The sequence below is a fragment of the Epargyreus clarus genome, unplaced genomic scaffold, assembly GCF_041222505.1.
Source record: "Epargyreus clarus isolate Ecla_fem2 unplaced genomic scaffold, WU_Ecla_fem_2.2 ptg000036l, whole genome shotgun sequence".
NCBI lineage: Eukaryota > Metazoa > Arthropoda > Insecta > Lepidoptera > Hesperiidae > Epargyreus > Epargyreus clarus.
Genome location: NW_027332241.1, coordinates 1,519,503 through 1,537,641, shown reverse-complemented (window position 1 = coordinate 1,537,641; position 18,139 = coordinate 1,519,503). Strand labels below are relative to the sequence as shown.

Below are 18,139 nucleotides of genomic sequence, written 5' to 3'. Positions count from 1 at the left end.
TATAATATATATAATAATTGAATTTTAAATGTCAGCAACTAGGGACAAATAGTGTCCCACTGTTGGGCACGGGTCTCTACCCATTACTGGGAAGGCGTGGACTGTACTTCACCACGCTGCTTCAATACAAATTGGTTGATTTTTTTATTTTTCTGTAATTTTTACTTTGATATGAGTACTAAAAAAATAGTGTTTGAAATTTTAATCTGTCTATTTGTCGAGTTTATGAAATTAAAAACTAAAAAATGTCGAAAAACAGCTACGCCACGATGCCATAAATATCTATTCTAAACAACAATATATTTCTATCTTAAGAAACAAGGAATAATATTAATTTATTATGATTTAAGCTTTAATATTTATATATTTTTACGTTTAACTTTAATTGTCAACTAAGTATTGTCATTGGAGACTTTTTGGAACAATGACCCTATTCTGTCGTTTTTGTGTGACGGTACAAACTTTAAGCCCTTTTCTACAGACAATGAACGTGTCAGGCACAGCTGCTATCAGACAAAATAATATTTTTGTGAACAATATTTTCCCAGGCACGGTTCATGTCGGTGCTGTTACTGTAGATGTTACGCGTCTGACACGGCCTATGCCTGTAGGTAAATGAACCCTTATTTTTGCGTTTGCGTGTCCGTAATGTATTTTCAAAAAAGCTACCATATTCCACAGATTAGTAAAGATACTTCACCGCCTTGAAATTGAATGAAGTCACAAACGGCTTATTTTAGTAAGTTCTTTTTTTGAATTCTTGACAAATAAAAACATTTTAGAGAAAATTTACGAATAAATAACTAATACTGCGTAATTTACGAAAAAATAAATAATTATTTCAAATATTTTAGGGACATTTTAGCACGGAGACGTGGCAAAACTTTTTTACGCAACTATTTCAATTCTTAAAACTGGGTACATTTTCTTGTTAGGAGTGAGTAATCTTTACTAATCTATGCCATATTCATATATTTTATTATTGCAACAATAAATTACTTTAGTATAAACATAATAAATATAGAGGAAATCATAAAGTTATTACGGTCACATATCATCTTCCTGACCAAGCAATGACAGAGGATCTTCAAAAACAGGTTCTGATGGTTTAGAAGCAACTTCTTTGGGTTTGGGTTGACGGGAGGGCTCTGAAAAAATAATAAAATGTATGATAAATGATCAAAATCTGTATTTTTATAATATAGGAGTAGCAGACGAGCATGCAGTCCACCTGATGGTAAGTGGCTACTGCTGCGGACATCTGTAACCAACCATTAGACATTCCTACCTGAGGTCGGCCACAGATGCGTCGCTACCCCTGAGGACTAAGCTGGAACGCCTCGGAAAAGTCTGTCGCCCTTACCACACCCTTCAAACCGGAACACAGCAGCGCTTAACACTGCTGTTATTAGAAATAGCTGTCATGATGGTGCCAACGGTATCGAACCACAGAGGGTTCTTTGAAACGTAACCTTAAAATACTCTAATATATTTCGTGGACGTGCTCAGACTACTAAGGTATAGTCCGCGCCAAACTAGTCCGCTCTGAAGTTGTTGCGAGCAGGTGTAGTCATACAATTTGCTATGGCGACGCGATTCATTTCTATATTCAGAGCGGACTAGCAGTATTATGCGGACTGTAATATAATAAAATGATATATTTAAACATTTTGGTTGACAAGTCCTTTTTCATTACAATTTTTAAGGAAAACTTAAAGATATTTTTGATTTCCGTAAGAAACATACCTTTGTGTTTCGATGTTTTGGCACCAAACAAATCATCATCACTATCATCACCGAATAAGGACCCTTTCACATCAACCGTAGGCAATTTCACATCTTTCTTCACTTTACTATCAGAAACATTAAAAATATCAGGTTTTTTACTTTTTTTATTCCCAAAAAGTTCATCTTCATCATCACTGAGATCAAAAAGTGAGTTTTTGACTTTAATATTTTGACTTTCGACGAATAATTTGTCGATTTTGGCTTCGACTTTATCTATTTCACTTTGACGATTTTCACTTTGTGTAATTTTCACTTTACTTTCAGAAGCTTTAAAGATATCTTCGTCAGAATCGAATTTATCTATTTCTTTTCTTTTTAATACGCTTTTTGTATCGTATGTACTATCTAAAGTAATTTTACTAGTACTAGATTTAAATAATTCGTCATCATCATCAACTATATCCAAAACTTTACTTTTGCTAACATTTTGAGCTACAATTGGTACATTTTCGGTACTTTTTGCCACATTTTCGGTATTTTTTGCTACATTTTCGGTATTTTTTGCTACATTTTCGTTTGTCGCATTACTAAATATGTCTTCATCGTTAAGTATGTATACGACTTTGGATTTAACGTTCGATCTTTTATTAAAAGATAAATCTCTTTCTTTTACATTTATATCTTTTATATCTGATATATTAGTTTCTACATTTTTAGATATTTCTACAGAACTTTCGACATTGTCTAGAACTTTTTCTTTAGTTACATTGAAATTTGATTCTTGTGTGTCATTTTTGACTATATCTGTTTTTGATTTTGTATGTCTATCTGTATCTATTTTGGTTTTAACATTTTTTTCGTCTCCATCATCTTTTTTGGAAATATCAGTAGAACTGGAATTATCTGTGGAGTCTTCTCCAAAATCGATCCCAGATCGTCGGACAGCTTCCTTCCTAGCCCTTCTGGTCGAAGGTCGCCTTTTGACCTGGATTTTAGCCCTTTCTTTAGACAACTTATTATCTAACACCCCACTTTCAGGATCGCCTTCAAAGCTCACAGATTTCACCATTTTCGGTTCAGCATCCGTGGTTTCATCGTTTTTAGATATTGTCTGTCCGTCTGTCATTTCGGCTGATTTAGTTTTCTTAGGCGAAGCTCCCGGTAGTAAAGTATTCACATTAATATTGAAATTCATCGGTTTTAACTTTCCAACTGTTTTTTTAGTGTCATCTGTGATATTTTTTGATTCTGTATCTATGTATATATCTGATTCATTAATTATTTCTGTTTTGACGTTGTCATTATTAGATTGTTCATTGGTAATTATATTTTCAGGAATTTTTGGTTTTGGCATTATATCAAAATCATTTTCTAATGTTTCTGGATTACTTTTTTGGGGTTTTTGAGTAAAATCCACATCTATAGCGGGAGGTTCATCATGAAATATCTGGAACAACCTGTCATCCTGAGAACTGAAGCTAACTTCAGGTTTCTCGTCAGTCATTACGTCATTCTTTTTGAAAAACAACGCCTCATCGTCCGAATCGTCGTCGAATAGTGCGTTGACGTTTTTGCTTTTTTTCGGTTCTTTGGTCCGTTCAAATTCGGGTGGCACATTACTAAATATGTCGCTAAAGATGTCTGGTTCGTCCGAAACTGACTCTTTAGGCGCAGGGAATAAGGGCTCGTTTTCTAGAAAATCTATTTTATTGTCAAATTCAGTCTTATTTTCGAGTTTTGATTCTATAGGGATGGGGTCTTCGAAATCCTCAGGTATGTCATCCACAGATACAATATTAGGTGCGTTTTCTTTTAATTTTTCAGTTACATTAGGAATACTTTCTTTTTCTACATTATCTATAGTTTCATTTTTAGGTATATTTATATCGGAGTCTATAATTTGATTTTTATTTCCATCATCAGGTAAATATTTCTCTTTATTTGTAGATCTTTCATCAGATTTAGTCACTGTATTTACGTTAAATATATCATCTACATTATTTTTCTCTTCAAAATCATTTTCCAATCCTTGTTTTTGTATCAAAATACTTTCATCAGGTTGAATATCGACTTCTTTAGGTTTACTTTTCATAGTTTCATCATTTTTAGCAAATAATTCCTCTATATCATCATCATCATCAAAAAGCGACGGACTTTTAAATTGATTCTTCAATACATTGGATGTATCTAAAATATTTGATTTTTCTTCAATTTTACTTTTATTAGAAAATAATTCATCTTCAGAGTAATTAACAGAATGTCTTTCAGTTTCAGGAGTATTTTCTATACTTTCTAATACCTTTTCAGTCTTATCAAATAAGTTATCTTCAAATTCATCAACTTTTTGATTATTTTTGACTAAATTATCACTTTTTGGTACTATAGATTCTTTACTAGTAGTCGGTTTATCTTTTTGTAAAAATAAAGAATCGTCGTCCTCAAAACTATCTATATCTTTATTTATCTTAACTTCACTATCTTTTGAAAAATTTAAAGGTTCATTTTTATTAACAGAATCAGTGTTTTTTGATAAAAATAAAGAATCTTCATTTTCAAAATCATCTACTATCAGATTACTAATCTTAGATTTTTCTTTGTGTATATTATCTTTATTTTGATTCTTGTGAGAATCAGAAATTTTACTTTTCAAATCCGAAAATATATCACTGTCACTGTCGCTATCAAACAGGCCTTTCGCTGCGCTACTTTTGATAGAACTTTGCTCTCTTTGAACATTTTCAGATTTCGTCGCATTTTTAGCAATTGATTCAATTTTACTATCTAAATCTTTTTCAACCAAATTATTATTAGATCTAGTTACTTTACTTTTTTCGGCAATTACATTTTTATCTTTATTTTTAGCAAGCCCATCACTAGTTTTACTTATATCATCTCTATTTTTAGTAAATAGTTCATTAGTTACTTCTGTAGTAACTTTAGTTTTAGTAACTTTACTAATAGTTGCATTCTCACTGAACAAATCATCATCACTATCAACTTTCGCTTTCAAATCTGGTTTCAAATTAGTTTTAAGGCTCGAAACAGGCAAATCAGCGAATAAATCATCATCATCATCATCATCAAATAAGGACTTTTTCACACTTTCCGTTTCTTTAACCGGTGGCTTCACAGTCGTGAAGATATCATCAATATCATCAAATAAATCATCAGCGAATAGATCTACCTTTTTAACTGGTTTTTCTTTTTCTTTATCTTTATCTTTTATAACCTTTTTCTCATCAACTTTCTTACTTGGTTTAGTAAAAAGATCGTTTATTATATCTTCTTGGGTTTTATCTTTCGTTTCAACCTTATCAGCGACATCTATTGGTTTCTTTTCGATATTATTGTTAATCTTTTGTTCGACTTCTTCATCGGAGGAGGATTTCCTTTGATGACGTTTCAAAATGGCGGCTCCTATGCTCTCAGTGCCTTTGTTCCCGAATAGAGATATACCTCCAACAGGTTTCTGGAATGAAGAACATAAATATTTTATTTTTTAACAAAATTAACATTTTTATACTAGACTTTGAAGAGTAATGTTTTTATTATTTAGTCTATGAGATAAAAAAAAAAACTACGAAATATTACAATATATAATTTTTTTCTCGTCCATTTTATTCGCCGAAGAATGGAATGGAATGGAAGAGAGGGGAGCTTGGGTATTAAAGGTTTTTTTTTTTATTATTTTAGAGAGGAAGTCTTGAAGTATGTAGTTAGTAATACTACTAATAAAATAGTTGTGACAGTGGTGTCATCGTGGTCAAACCACGAAGGGTCCCTAACATTCTAAATTCAAAGATTTTCACTAACTTTCTACTTTCAAATTTTTGATTTTTTTTTCAAAAGTTTTTAATAACAATATACTTACTTTAACAGATGTCTCTGGTTGTCTGTCTGTGTATACAGATGGTTGACTCGGGGGTTGTTCAAACGATTTTGATTCTTGCGTTTCTTCGAATAAGGGCGAGGGTGGCTTGGTAATAGGTTTTGGCTGGAAACAGTAAAATATAATTCTTTTACACGCTATGATTTTATATTTTACATATATGGAATTTTGTAATCAAGTTCATATTTTTTTGATTCCTTGATTTTTTTGGCACAATTAGAAAAAAATAAGAGTGATTTTTTTTTACAAAACGTCAGAACATCCAAATCGACACCATAAATTTACGTCATAAAACTTGCAAAATTTGTAAAAAAAATTGGTATATTATATGACATTAGCGTCGTTACTTGATCTTTAAAACAATAGATAATCAAATACATCATACAGATGTCTGTCAGGCCGGGGATCGAACCTGGGATCACTCTACCACTGCGCTGCTGTGTACTGGTTTTTTTTTCCGAGGCGTTTCAGCTTAGTCCTCAGGGGTAGCGGCGCATCTGTGGCCGAAATCGGAATATCTAATTCTATCAGGGGTTGATTACAGATGTCCATGGGCGGCAGTAGCCACTTACCATCAGGTGGACTGCATTCTCGTCTGCTACTCCTATATTATATAAAAAAAGAAACCAGAACAGATATCCAAATTCATTCAGATGTCTGACCTGGGATCGAACCTGGGACCGCTCTACCATGGGGTCTAAAAAAACCTAAATATATACATACCTCACTCTGACCCAGAACAGATATCCTAATTCATTCAGATGTCTGACCTGGGATCAAACCTGGGACCGCTCTATCACGCGACTCTTCAAAAACAAAAACTAAATATATATACATACCACACTCCCATACACGTCACCACCAAAGCCCAAATCATTATTCTTGTACACTTCGTCCGCTTGTCTGTCTGTCTGTTTGTGCGACTTTCTGCGCAACTCCGCGAATATGTCCTCGTCAGATTCCGTTTCGTATGATCTTTCTGACTCGTATGTGTCCAGCGGTGGCGGTTCATCTGAGAATATTGTGGCTGGAATAAAAAAAAATAGTTAAAAAAATTGGCCAAGTGCGTGTCGTACTCACGCCCGGAGGGTTCTGTACCCTCTAGCGGACTAAAGGGGGGGGGGGAGAGATGTGGTCCGCCCGGGAACCCCCGATCCTGAGGGACCCCAAAGACAGTCATATATAAATACATAGAAGAATACCGCAGTGATAGCGCAGTGATAGCGCAGTGGTTAAGAAACTTGGCCTCTCGATCGAGGGGTCCGAGTTCAAATCCCAGGTAGGCACCTCTGATTTAAAAGTTATGTGCGTATTATAAATTAATTACCACTTGCTTAAACGGTGACGGAACACATCGTGAGGAAACCTGCGTACCTGAGAGAAGTCTACCAATACGCACTTGACCAGCGCGGTGGACTATGGCCTAATCTCTCATTCTGAGAGGATACCCGTGCCCAGTAGGACAGTAAGGGGTTGATGATGAGATGACATAAAAGAAACATGTGTGTACGAAATGTGTTAGTATAATCGCCAAACAGCTAGTCCGCTCTGAAGTTGTTGCGAGCAGGTCATACAATTTGCTATGGCGACGCGATTCATTTCTATATTCAGAGCGGACTAGCAGTTTGGCGTGAACTATATTATTGTTATTAACTAAAAAAACAAAAACAAAAAAGGTCGCCGGAATTAACCCATTACTGTATAAGTAATACGTATTTTTCGACAATAATGGTGGTATATGACCACCTTCTATAACAACTGTAATGTATAACCTTCTATAACAACAAATACGAAAAATAAAAAAACGAAAATTGAAAATGAATGGGGTCGCCATACAAGAAACCGTTATTTTTCGGCGTTTTCAATTTTATCTTTTGAACCGTGTCATCATGATAATGAGAACGGATACCAAAAATTAAATGACTTTGATAGTACGGAACCCTGAGGGTGCAAGGTTTATAAGCTTTTAACTAACCTGTGGTCGGCTGTTGGGGTCTATAAAGTTTCGTGGGTGCAGCCACAGATGGCGCTGTTTCCGGCTCCGGTTCGGGAATCTAAAAAAATACAGATATTTTCTTACCAAACTTACAAATTAAGGTGAATTTATATTAAACATCGTATGCTTTTTTGATGTGAAATATCTATAGCCGCACGTAAAACCGATTTCTGGCGTGGCGACGCACGCTATACGATGGTATATATATACAGTCTATATGCAGTAGTGTGTACGGTGTGGCGACGCGTCGCCATGCGCAATCGAATTCAATAAATAGTCATCGTTATCTGGAAAAAAATCGTAATATTTTATTTTATCATTATGACATATTTAGTTCCTATCACAATATGTTCTTTTCTGCATATTACTTTTACAAAATAATGTCGATGTTTCACATCTGCCAGGCGTCCCGTGACGGCTCATTTTTTTTTCTAAATATATGTATATAACTCAAAGGTGACTGACTGACATAGTGATCTATCAACGCACAGCCCAAACCACTGGACGGATCGGGATGAAATGTGGCATGCAGGTAGATGTTATGACGTAGGCATCCGCTAAGAAAGGATTTTGATCAATTCTACCCGCAAGGGAATAAAATAGGGGATGAAAATATTACTTCGTAACGCGAGCGAAGCCGCGGGGAAAAGCTCGTTGTTATAATATAGGAGTAGCAGACAAATAAAGAACCATACAAAGAAATTACTTTGCTCCCTTTAGGGCAGAGCCCGATAAGGGCATCGCGTTAGGACTCCGGTGTTGTTCCATTGGAAATCCCGGAGTTCTCCAACAAACACCGAGCACGGCCACCGGGAGGGTTTTAGTGCGGTAAGAATCCCACATAACACATCGCTCCCACGACACCGGGTACCTTTTGAAGGTTTCCTCCTCCGACCTCTCGATCGAGGGGTCCTAGGTTCAACCCAGGCACGCACCTCTGATTTATCAAGGTTATGTGCGTATTAGAAATTAATTATCACTTGCTAAACGGTGAAGGAAAACCTCGTGAGGATGCCTGCACACCTGAGAGATTTATAAAAAAAAATCTCAAATATATGTGAAGTCTACCAATACGCACTTACAATATAGGACTTGTCCAGCGCGGTGGACTATGGCCTAATCCTTCTCATTCTGAGAGGAGACCCGTGCCCAGCAGTGGGACAGTAATGGGTTGATGATGATGACTTACATGTGGTACATTCCCACCCAGTCTCCTGGCCAGCTCAGCTGCGATGTCAGCCGGTTTGCCCACCGCTGGGATAGTGGGCTCCGATCCCACTGAACTTGCTGTCGATATCTGCAAAAATAAAAATATTTGAGACATTTTTTGAGGGATTTAAAAGATTTTTTTTTATTTTTAAAGTAAAAAATAAAGATGTAAAGTTTTATAAAAACAAAAATATTATTTTAGACAAGAATAAAAATAATTTTAGTATGTAATTTGTCACAATAACGAATTAAAAGGCAGGATTTTTTTTTAAATTCTATCACTCCACAGACCTCCAGACCTCCAGACTCCACTGTCTGTCCGTGTGTTCGTCTGTCACAGAGCTCTATAACTTGAACCGTAATAGATATACACTTGAAATCTTTACACATCATGTATAACGACGGCCGCTATAATAACAAATAATAAAAAAAAAGTAAACAGATGTTATAACAGAAATAGAGGAGTCCAACCATAGAGAGTTCTACCACCTTCAAAAGTTGGTACTGATGGTAGTGGTCATATGGTATGGTGTCTCACCGTCCGTTGCTCCGCTGGTACATCCCTCGGGCGCTCCGCGTCGCTCTCGGGGGCGGAGTCCGAGTACACCTCTGACGGGGGCTCCGCCTTCGACGTGTCGCTCTCGCTGTCACTGTCCTCAGGGATCAAGCCTGGATCGGAGTGTTGATAGATTGGTTATAGGCTGGTTTAGTTCGAAATAAGGTATAATAAACACGCGCTCATACGTACAGACATACTTACAAACACTCACACACAGGCATATACATACAAAAACACACAAAGGCACTTATAAACACATACTCACTATACACTATCACATACAGACCCTAGTAGTCTAACACACACACAAACGCACACACACACATACACACGTACTCACACACCAGATACACACATTAGAAATCACACACGTGTGCTTATACATAAAAACACACATACAAAGTTGCATACAAACACGTACAAACATTTGCCAATGAACCATTTAAAAGCTGCATAAAGATATCCTAACCTACATCCAAAAAATAAAAGTAATTATTTAGATGGCAGCCTGACCAGGGATCGAACCTCGAACCCTCACTGTGCCAAATTAGTATTATTCATTATGATCCATTTACCCTGTAATTCTAGTATGATTATTTATGATCCATGCCCAGCATTGGGATAACTTAGTAGTTATTGGGACTAAGCTGGAATGCTTTATGTTAACTATAACATAAAGCATTCCAGCTTAGTTCCTAGCGTCCTTACCAGCATGCCATTTGCTCTTCCACTGTTGGGATCCAATAATGTATGGTAACGGCCGATTTCCATACAAATCCTTCGGTTTATACACCACCCTGTAGATACGAATATTATAAAGAGTGATTTATTTTATAAAAAAATATTGTAACAATAAAACTAGCAATTATAATTTTAAATAATTGACCAATTGCAAGTCCGAGGGTTCCGTACCATTATTTTTATTTTGGTATTTTTTTATTGTAGCAGCCATTGAAGTACATGTATTGTGAAAATTTGAACTGTCTATTTAATACGGTTCAATAGATAAAGCGAAAAACGTCGAAAATATTTTCAACCTTTTTTATTTTTAGTATTTGTATTACATATTGTATTATATTACATTTGTATTAGTTTTGTATTACAGAGGCCAGCGTACATACTCTGTAAAAATGTCAAGTGTAGTGTGTCAGTATCTATTAAGAAAAAAAGAAAGAAATAACTTTATTACGTAATGCAATACACACATAACAACGACACATTACCTTAATTAATTACAAAAAATTACGGAGATTGTCCCCTGTGACAGACGGCCAGACGGCCAGACGGACAGACAGCGGAGACTTAGTAACAAAATTCGGTATTTAGCCTTAAAAGTTCGAAAAAAAGAACTAAAAAGTTATTTTAAAAAAATTCTGAAGAATAAAAGATGAAAAAGAAAAATGAAAAACAAATGGTTCATATTACCTATCTTCTTCATCAGAACCACTGTCACTATCGCTGTCCAGGATTTGAACCCGTTCGTGGTAAGACTCCAACACACGGAGACTCTCTTTGAGTTTGGTCAACTCGGTGGCGCATTCCACTGGTTTTGAGGTTTCCTGCCAAAATAATATCATTATCATTAGTTATTTTATAATATAGGAGTAACTGACGAGCATGCAGTCCACCTGATGGTAAGCTACTGCCGTCTGTAATCAACCCCAGATAAGATTAGCTACCTAAGGTCACAGATGCGTCGCTACCCCTGAGGACTAAGCTGGAACGCCTCGGATAAGTATGTCTCCCTTACCACACTTCAAACCAGAACTCAGCAGCGCCTAACACTGCTGTTATAACAGAAATAGGTGTGGCGGTGGTGCCGGAGTCCAATCACAAAGGGTTCTACCACCTTCAAATCCACCACCTCATTTCAGTATCAATATTATTATTTAATTGTTGTACTCCTTAATGTTTTCCTTTCCGATAGATGGCGTTATGAGTTTTTTTATTTATATTTTGTTGGATACTAATAATAGCATTATTTAGCTATTTATTTATTACTTTTATAACTTTTTGTAAATTAAACATTAAAAATAGCGGCCGCCATTATACTCTGCAAAAATTTCAAGTGTATATCTATTACGGTTCAAGATACAGAGCCCTGTGACAGACGGACGGACAGCGGAGGCTTAGTAATAGGGATACATTTTTACCCTTAAAATTAACACAATATATGTTTTTAATATTCATTTGTATAGTTCAATCATAGACAACATATTTAATAAGTTAAATAAAGTTAAAATCTAAAACAATTCGGAAAGTCTTTATTATTTCAAAAAATAATAAAATACTACCTTCACTGGTGTTTGTTCAGTGGCGACATCTATATCATCGTCGTACACTCTGCTCTCCACAAATTGACTGTTACTCAACGCCATAAATCTGTAAAAATATACCAATTGACAACATTAGAGGACTTTCCCAAGACCGAACAGGATTTTACATACAAAGATTTTTAATATCGAACCAAACACAAAAAATTGTAGGCAAATACACACTTTTTGTGTAATATAGGAGTAGCAGACGAGCATGCAGTCCACCTGATGGTAAGTAGCTACTGCCGTGAGCATCTGTAATCCACTCCGAATTTGATTACTCCTACCTGAGATCGGCCAAAGATGCATCGCTACCTTTAAAGACTATGTTGGAACACCTCGGATAAGTATGTCTCCCTTACCACAATTCGAACCAGAACACAGCAGCGCTACACTGCTGTTACAACAGAAAAAGGTGTATGGGTGCTGCCGCCAGAGTCAAACTACAGGGGGTTCTACCACCTTCAAAGTATAAAGAAAAGACAATGATAGAAATTAAAAATATTTGTAGTTTAAAAACTAAAAACCACGCTAAAATCGCTCAACGAAAATCGTTAATCCTAATTCCTGACGATCCTGATGAGGAGAGTGGGATAAAATTATTAAAATCGTGTATTCCGTTACATACGTACATACATAGAAACAACCTAAGCTACAAAAAGCGTGGTAAAAATATTATAAATCAAGGATTATACCTATTATTGACGTTCTGCAGGTTGATGCTAGCAGTGTCCAGTGCTGTCACCATTTCTTCTAAACTAGAGTTGGCTGCTTGACATTTGGTTACTATGCGCTGAAACAATGTTAATAAAATAGAGTTGTTAAAATTGATTCCATATATAATGTACTTCATCTTATCCTGCAATAAATAAATGAATTGAAATGAATTGATATAACAGCGGTGTTAAGCGCTGCTGTGTTCTGGTTTGAAGTGTGGTAATGTCTCCCATACTTATCCGAGGCGTTCCAACTTAATACTCAGCATCTCAGGTAGTAGTCTAATCTTATCTGGGATACATATGTTTACGGGCGGCAGTAGCCACTTACCATCAGGTGGACTGCATGCTCGTCTACTACTGGTATATTATAATTGGTACGTCTGCCTTATCGTGTTAGGTATAAATATTTACAAAGAATCCTTGTGAGTATGGAAAGCGTCTTCTTTATCTATTTTTACGTACCTCGTGTAAACCCTGTAGGACATCCAAGAGATGCTTGTCCCCAGCCAAGCTCCAATGAGTGGCTGAGTTGCGGAGCGAGGCCGTGCCCCCCGTGCTCTCCATTATGACAGGAACCTATAAATTAATAAATATTTATTTCTTTATTTGCTGCATAATTCAGCCAAAAATTACGCTCTACGCTGAATTAGAAGATAACTCAATATATTATAATATGCTTACGATTACTTTTATGTGGATGCTATTAAGAAGGGCACAGAAGGCCCGAGTCCCAGGGTCCCCTAAAGTCAAAGTAAGTACACTAAAATGTCTATTAAGGGGGCCCCGGCGTCTGTGCGTGTGGCAGTTTTCAGAAATTAAGAGACATTAACTAATTAAGAGATTTTTTCATTAAATTTAAAAAAACCTTTATTGAGGCCTTTCAGGTAGTTCACTTGCTTTAACGGTGAAGGAAAACATCGCTAGGAAATCTGCATACCTGAGAGATGTTTTAAAAAGTTGTTAAATGAAAGGTATATGAAGTTTACCCATGGAACAGAAAATTTTCTTTTCTATGAGTTTACCAATAGGTACTTGGCCAGCGCGGTGGTCTATGGCCTGATCTTTCTCATTTTGAGAAAAGACCCGTGCCCAGGAGTGGACAGTAATGGAATGACGTCGAAGAGTATTCTAGTGTGGTGGAAGACTTATGAAAACTATCAGGGGCGGCGTTAGGGCGGTGCGAGCGCTCTGAGCTATCTATAACTGATACGCACTGGGCGCCGTCATACGAGGGGCGCCGGCGTTACTGTTTTGTAAAGAGGCTAAGCTGTTCAATGAACGACTACTTAATTCTTAATAAATCTTTAAATTGAAAAGTGGTAGACCTGAATGCTTCTACCGGGAAATGCTGACTGGCTTACATCTGAGACGACTTTAGTCCTCAGGAGTGTCAACGCTGTGATCGGCTTCAGGTAGAGCCTGTTCTATATGGAGTTGGTACAGATGACCATAGCAGTGACTCATTGTGAGTCATTTGCTAATTTAATGTCATAAAAATGCATTGATATTTTTTTTAAGTGATATATTAGGATAGTAATTTTGTATCTTTCATATATAGTATTTTAATATTAGACTGCCTAAAATTTTATTTATTTACAGTCTGTGCTACATATTTTACGACAGAATTTCAATTTTATATGTAGGATAACCTGCATACCTGAGAAACAAAAAAAAGTTTTCAAAGGTATGTGAAGTCTACCAATACGCGCTTGTCCAGCGCGGTGGACTATGGCCTAATCCTTCTCATTCTGAGAGGAGACCCGTGCCCAGCGGGACAATAATGGGTCGATGATGATGATCATGTAGGAAAATAAAATAGCATCACTAAGTTAATATGATCTTTATTGCATCAAATATTATAATTCACATTGATTCAAACACTAATTACTTCTTAAAAATAATAAAATGATTCATATCTTTTGAATTTTCGAAAACAGTCACCACATCATTTGGTGGTTCTACCTCACACTCCATACCATTGGCCGTTTCAACTAAACTATCATCTGATTGTCTAGAATTATCTTCCACACTAACATCTTCCTGTTCTATTTTTGATACTGGATTCGGTGATATTGGTGACGGAGTATCATAGTGTAGATAGGTTCTTATCGACGAAGAAGAACATGGTCTTTTGTATTCACTGCACTCTTTATAAAACAGTTTACTGATCTTAATCATCATCATATCTCTCCGCTCTTCTGGCAACCGTCGCAGCTTCTCAGCGATCAGCTTCCCGAAGATATGGCTTTCATCTTCTTCTACCTGCTTCGATATTGTCTTCAGCATGGAGAAAGCTTGGTCCATCCGTTCCCTGGCCTGCTGTAGATCACCGATCTTGTAAGATCTTGTTTGCTTGAACTTCCTCGAGTTGTGTAATGCTGCGAGTGATGGCTTCTTCTCCAGGATTGGTACGTCGATTTCGATTGGGTCGCGCATAACCTCAACCTTTTTGTGTTGTATACCCTGAAAATGCAGTATTTTAAGGTTTTTTAAAGCAGAAAGTCATTTCATGTAATAGTCTGCATAAAACTGCTAGTCCGCTCTGAATATAGAAATGAATCGCGCCGCCATAGCAAATTGTATGGCATGCTCGCAACAACTTCAGAGCGTACTAGCAGTTTGGCGATAACTATTAGTGGCTACTGCTGACCATGGACATCTATAATCAACCCCTGATAAGATTAGAGTACTGAGGTTGACTAGATATGCATTGTTACTCCTGAGTACTAAGTTAGAGTGTGTCCAATTTAATCCTAAGATAGGTATGACTCCCTTACCACACCCTTCAAACTATCCCACAGAAACACTTAAAACTGTTGTCATTAGGCAGAAATATGTATCACAGTGGTAGAGTCAAATCTCCTAACAGCAGTGTTAAGCGCTGCTATGTTCTGGTTTGAAGGGTGTGGTAAGTATTAAGTAAGACACTCTTTCCAAGGCATTACTGCTTAGCCCTTAGGGGTAGAAGCGCATCTGTGGCCGACCTCAGATAGGAATATCTAATCTGGGGTTGATTACAGGCAGCCCATGGGCGGCAGTAGCCACTTATCACCAGATGGACTGCATGCTTGTCTGCTATGCCTATATTATTAAAAAAAATGTGAGCCGTCACGGGACGCCTGGCAGATGTGAAACATCGACATTATTTTGTAAAAGTAATATGCAGAAAAGAACATATTGTGATAGGAACTAAATATGTCATAATGATAAAATAAAATATTACGATTTTTTTCCAGATAACGATGACTATTTATTGAATTCGATTGCGCATGGCGACGCGTCGCCACACCGTACACCCTACTGCATATAGACTGTATATATATACCATCGTCACGGCATGCGTCGCCACGCCAGAAATCGGTTTTACGTGCGGCTATAGATGTTTCACATCAAAAATCACAAAGGGTGATCTCCATAATCAAAGAAAACCTCTCAATGTATATAAATTATTTTAAAAAGTGCCTACATACTGTAATGTATGTTTCAATAATTATTAGAATAATAATTCACTCTTCTGTTGGATATCATAGATTTTATAGCTAGCAGTAGCCAATGAGCATGACAACCACTAATGGTAAGTCGTATCTGCTGCCAACGGACATCTATAAACAATCCCAAGGTAGAATTGGAGCCCTATCTAAAGTCCGTAACATATTTGCTACCCCTGAGGACTAAATTGGAACTCAATAGTCAATCTCCCTTACCACACCCTCAAACCAGAACACAACAGCTGTACTCTGCTGTTATAAGACAATATTAAGCATAAATATAATGAAATGAAAGACATACCTTAGTAACAAAAGATCTATTGACCTTATACACACGTCGAAGAAAGGCATCCATGTGTGGGAACGCGAACCACGATGGCTCATACACAACGGTAGAGCCAGTCATCTCCGTCATCTTAATCTTAGCTCTGTACCCTCGGTATGCTGCCATCAACGACTCTTTCTTACGCTTCAGTTCTTGTACAGTAAAGACGCCACCCAATTGGTTTTTTATGTCCATCCAAGCGGTGTTTAAGCGGGATTTGTTTTTGTGGCCGTCGTTCTTAGGGTCCCATATACATGGATGCGAGCGGTATAGATCCAAAAATTGTAGTGTTAGTTCGTTCGTCCATTCTACTTTATCCTCTTCGGTTATCATCGTTGAATAAAGTTGAATCCGAAGATGTAGGGTGTCACTAAAAACCGATAATTGACCGAAAACACGTATCGCTACTTGTCTTACTTGCATATGCAAGTAAGGCAAATAGGTACAATATAGCCCGCTACATATTTTGACTGATTTTGGCAAATAGGCACTAGTATAAATAATTTTGTTATTTTTTATTTTAAAGGTTTTTTATTGCAAGGTTAAATAAATCACTGTTTTAATTCAGTATTTGGCGTTTAGGTAGTATTTAAATTTTAAAATAAAAGAAATGGATCACTTTACTCGTAAGCGAATTTTATTAATAGTTATTATATTATATTTTAGACTTTTCACAAAATATATCCTGTAAGAATTTGACATCGATTTTATTTTTTAAAAATCGAATTGAACGTACGTAAAATATGGATATAAAGATGCAGTTATACGAAACAATAGAGATACCTGATAATCCAAAGAAAAGTACAAACAAGTTAATCACTGTACACAATAATGTAAAATTCTTTACATTCCAATTCGGATGTTATTATAAGCACAGATACAAACGCCCACTCAAAAAAGCAAGTACGAACACTATTTATATTATAATTATCATGATTATGACCTAAAATTATCTTAAAAAATGTTTACCAATATTTCGCCGTCAGATCGTAACAACACTACATGTCTCCGTCCGGCGTAGAAAGTAGTATTTAAAACAGTTTATTAACCCCTCGTTTCCGCTACAATCGTCCAATTTAATTACTTTCTACTAGAAATGCGTGCTAAACAAACTACACATAACTTCTATTCGTTCATTAGTAAAATAAAAACTAAACGAAATGACTTATAATGACGTTCGTATAGTTGCATGGTTTCACAATGTTATCGATATTTTAATCGATAGAATTTTGAACAACAACAAGGTCACATCACTTGCCAAAGTGCATGGTACGTAATGGGTTGTTGTCAAAAGTAAATTAATAAAAAATAAACTTATACGCAAATAAAAAATATACACTTCAGGAGCAGTAATTCGATGAGTAAACTAAAATTAAAAAAACATAAGTTGTTAGTTCTTACGTAAAATGCGTTTCTAATTTTGTAAACGGACTGAATATCATATTTTTATTACTATTAACAGTTGATGAAGTTAATTCTTTAAAGGTCAAAGAGAGGTTGAACAAATACGTGCACGTTTTATCAATAGTGCAATGTGTTTGAAAGAAGTACCATACTGTTTATTACTATTATTATTTTGAAGTTCGATTTTTGTTCAGTTATATAAATACAACGAAACGGCTAAAAATATTATTTATGTAGGATGACTTAAGTAGAATGCGAATTATCGAAATAAATTTAAATTTTACAATCGATATGAAAACTTATTTTCGTTGCACATCTCTAGTCTCAAAATCATAATGTCATTTAACACTGATGACACTGACAACGGATAGTATATTGACCAATCACTCTTCTGCGTCAATTATATTTTGACCAATAGTATTGCGCTATTACTACTATATTGTGTTCTAATTGGATTGTTATATGAAGAAACATTTTTGTAGGTCCATGACTTTTTACTTAGTATTG

General features: G+C 36.0%; 2 protein-coding genes across 2 annotated transcripts; both read right to left on the bottom strand.

The window, feature by feature from the left end:
- Window positions 1-588: 588 nt before the first annotated feature.
- FAM21 (Family with sequence similarity 21) lies at window positions 589-17,470 on the bottom strand. Its single transcript, XM_073092359.1, has 13 exons — window positions 17,198-17,470; window positions 12,878-12,991; window positions 12,392-12,489; window positions 11,676-11,763; window positions 10,807-10,940; window positions 10,090-10,178; window positions 9,361-9,491; window positions 8,803-8,910; window positions 7,593-7,671; window positions 6,457-6,644; window positions 5,600-5,722; window positions 1,747-5,197; window positions 589-1,148 (listed from the first exon to the last, which is right to left on the bottom strand). The coding sequence occupies exons 2-13, from the start codon at window positions 12,977-12,979 to the stop codon at window positions 1,048-1,050; spliced, it is 4,692 nt and encodes a 1,563-aa protein (XP_072948460.1). The 5' UTR covers window positions 12,980-12,991; window positions 17,198-17,470; the 3' UTR covers window positions 589-1,047.
- Window positions 14,240-16,566, bottom strand: LOC140756968 (uncharacterized). The gene is made up of 2 exons (XM_073092515.1): window positions 16,205-16,566; window positions 14,240-14,878 (listed from the first exon to the last, which is right to left on the bottom strand). The coding sequence occupies exons 1-2, from the start codon at window positions 16,559-16,561 to the stop codon at window positions 14,300-14,302; spliced, it is 936 nt and encodes a 311-aa protein (XP_072948616.1). The 5' UTR covers window positions 16,562-16,566; the 3' UTR covers window positions 14,240-14,299.
- Window positions 17,471-18,139: the final 669 nt, after the last annotated feature.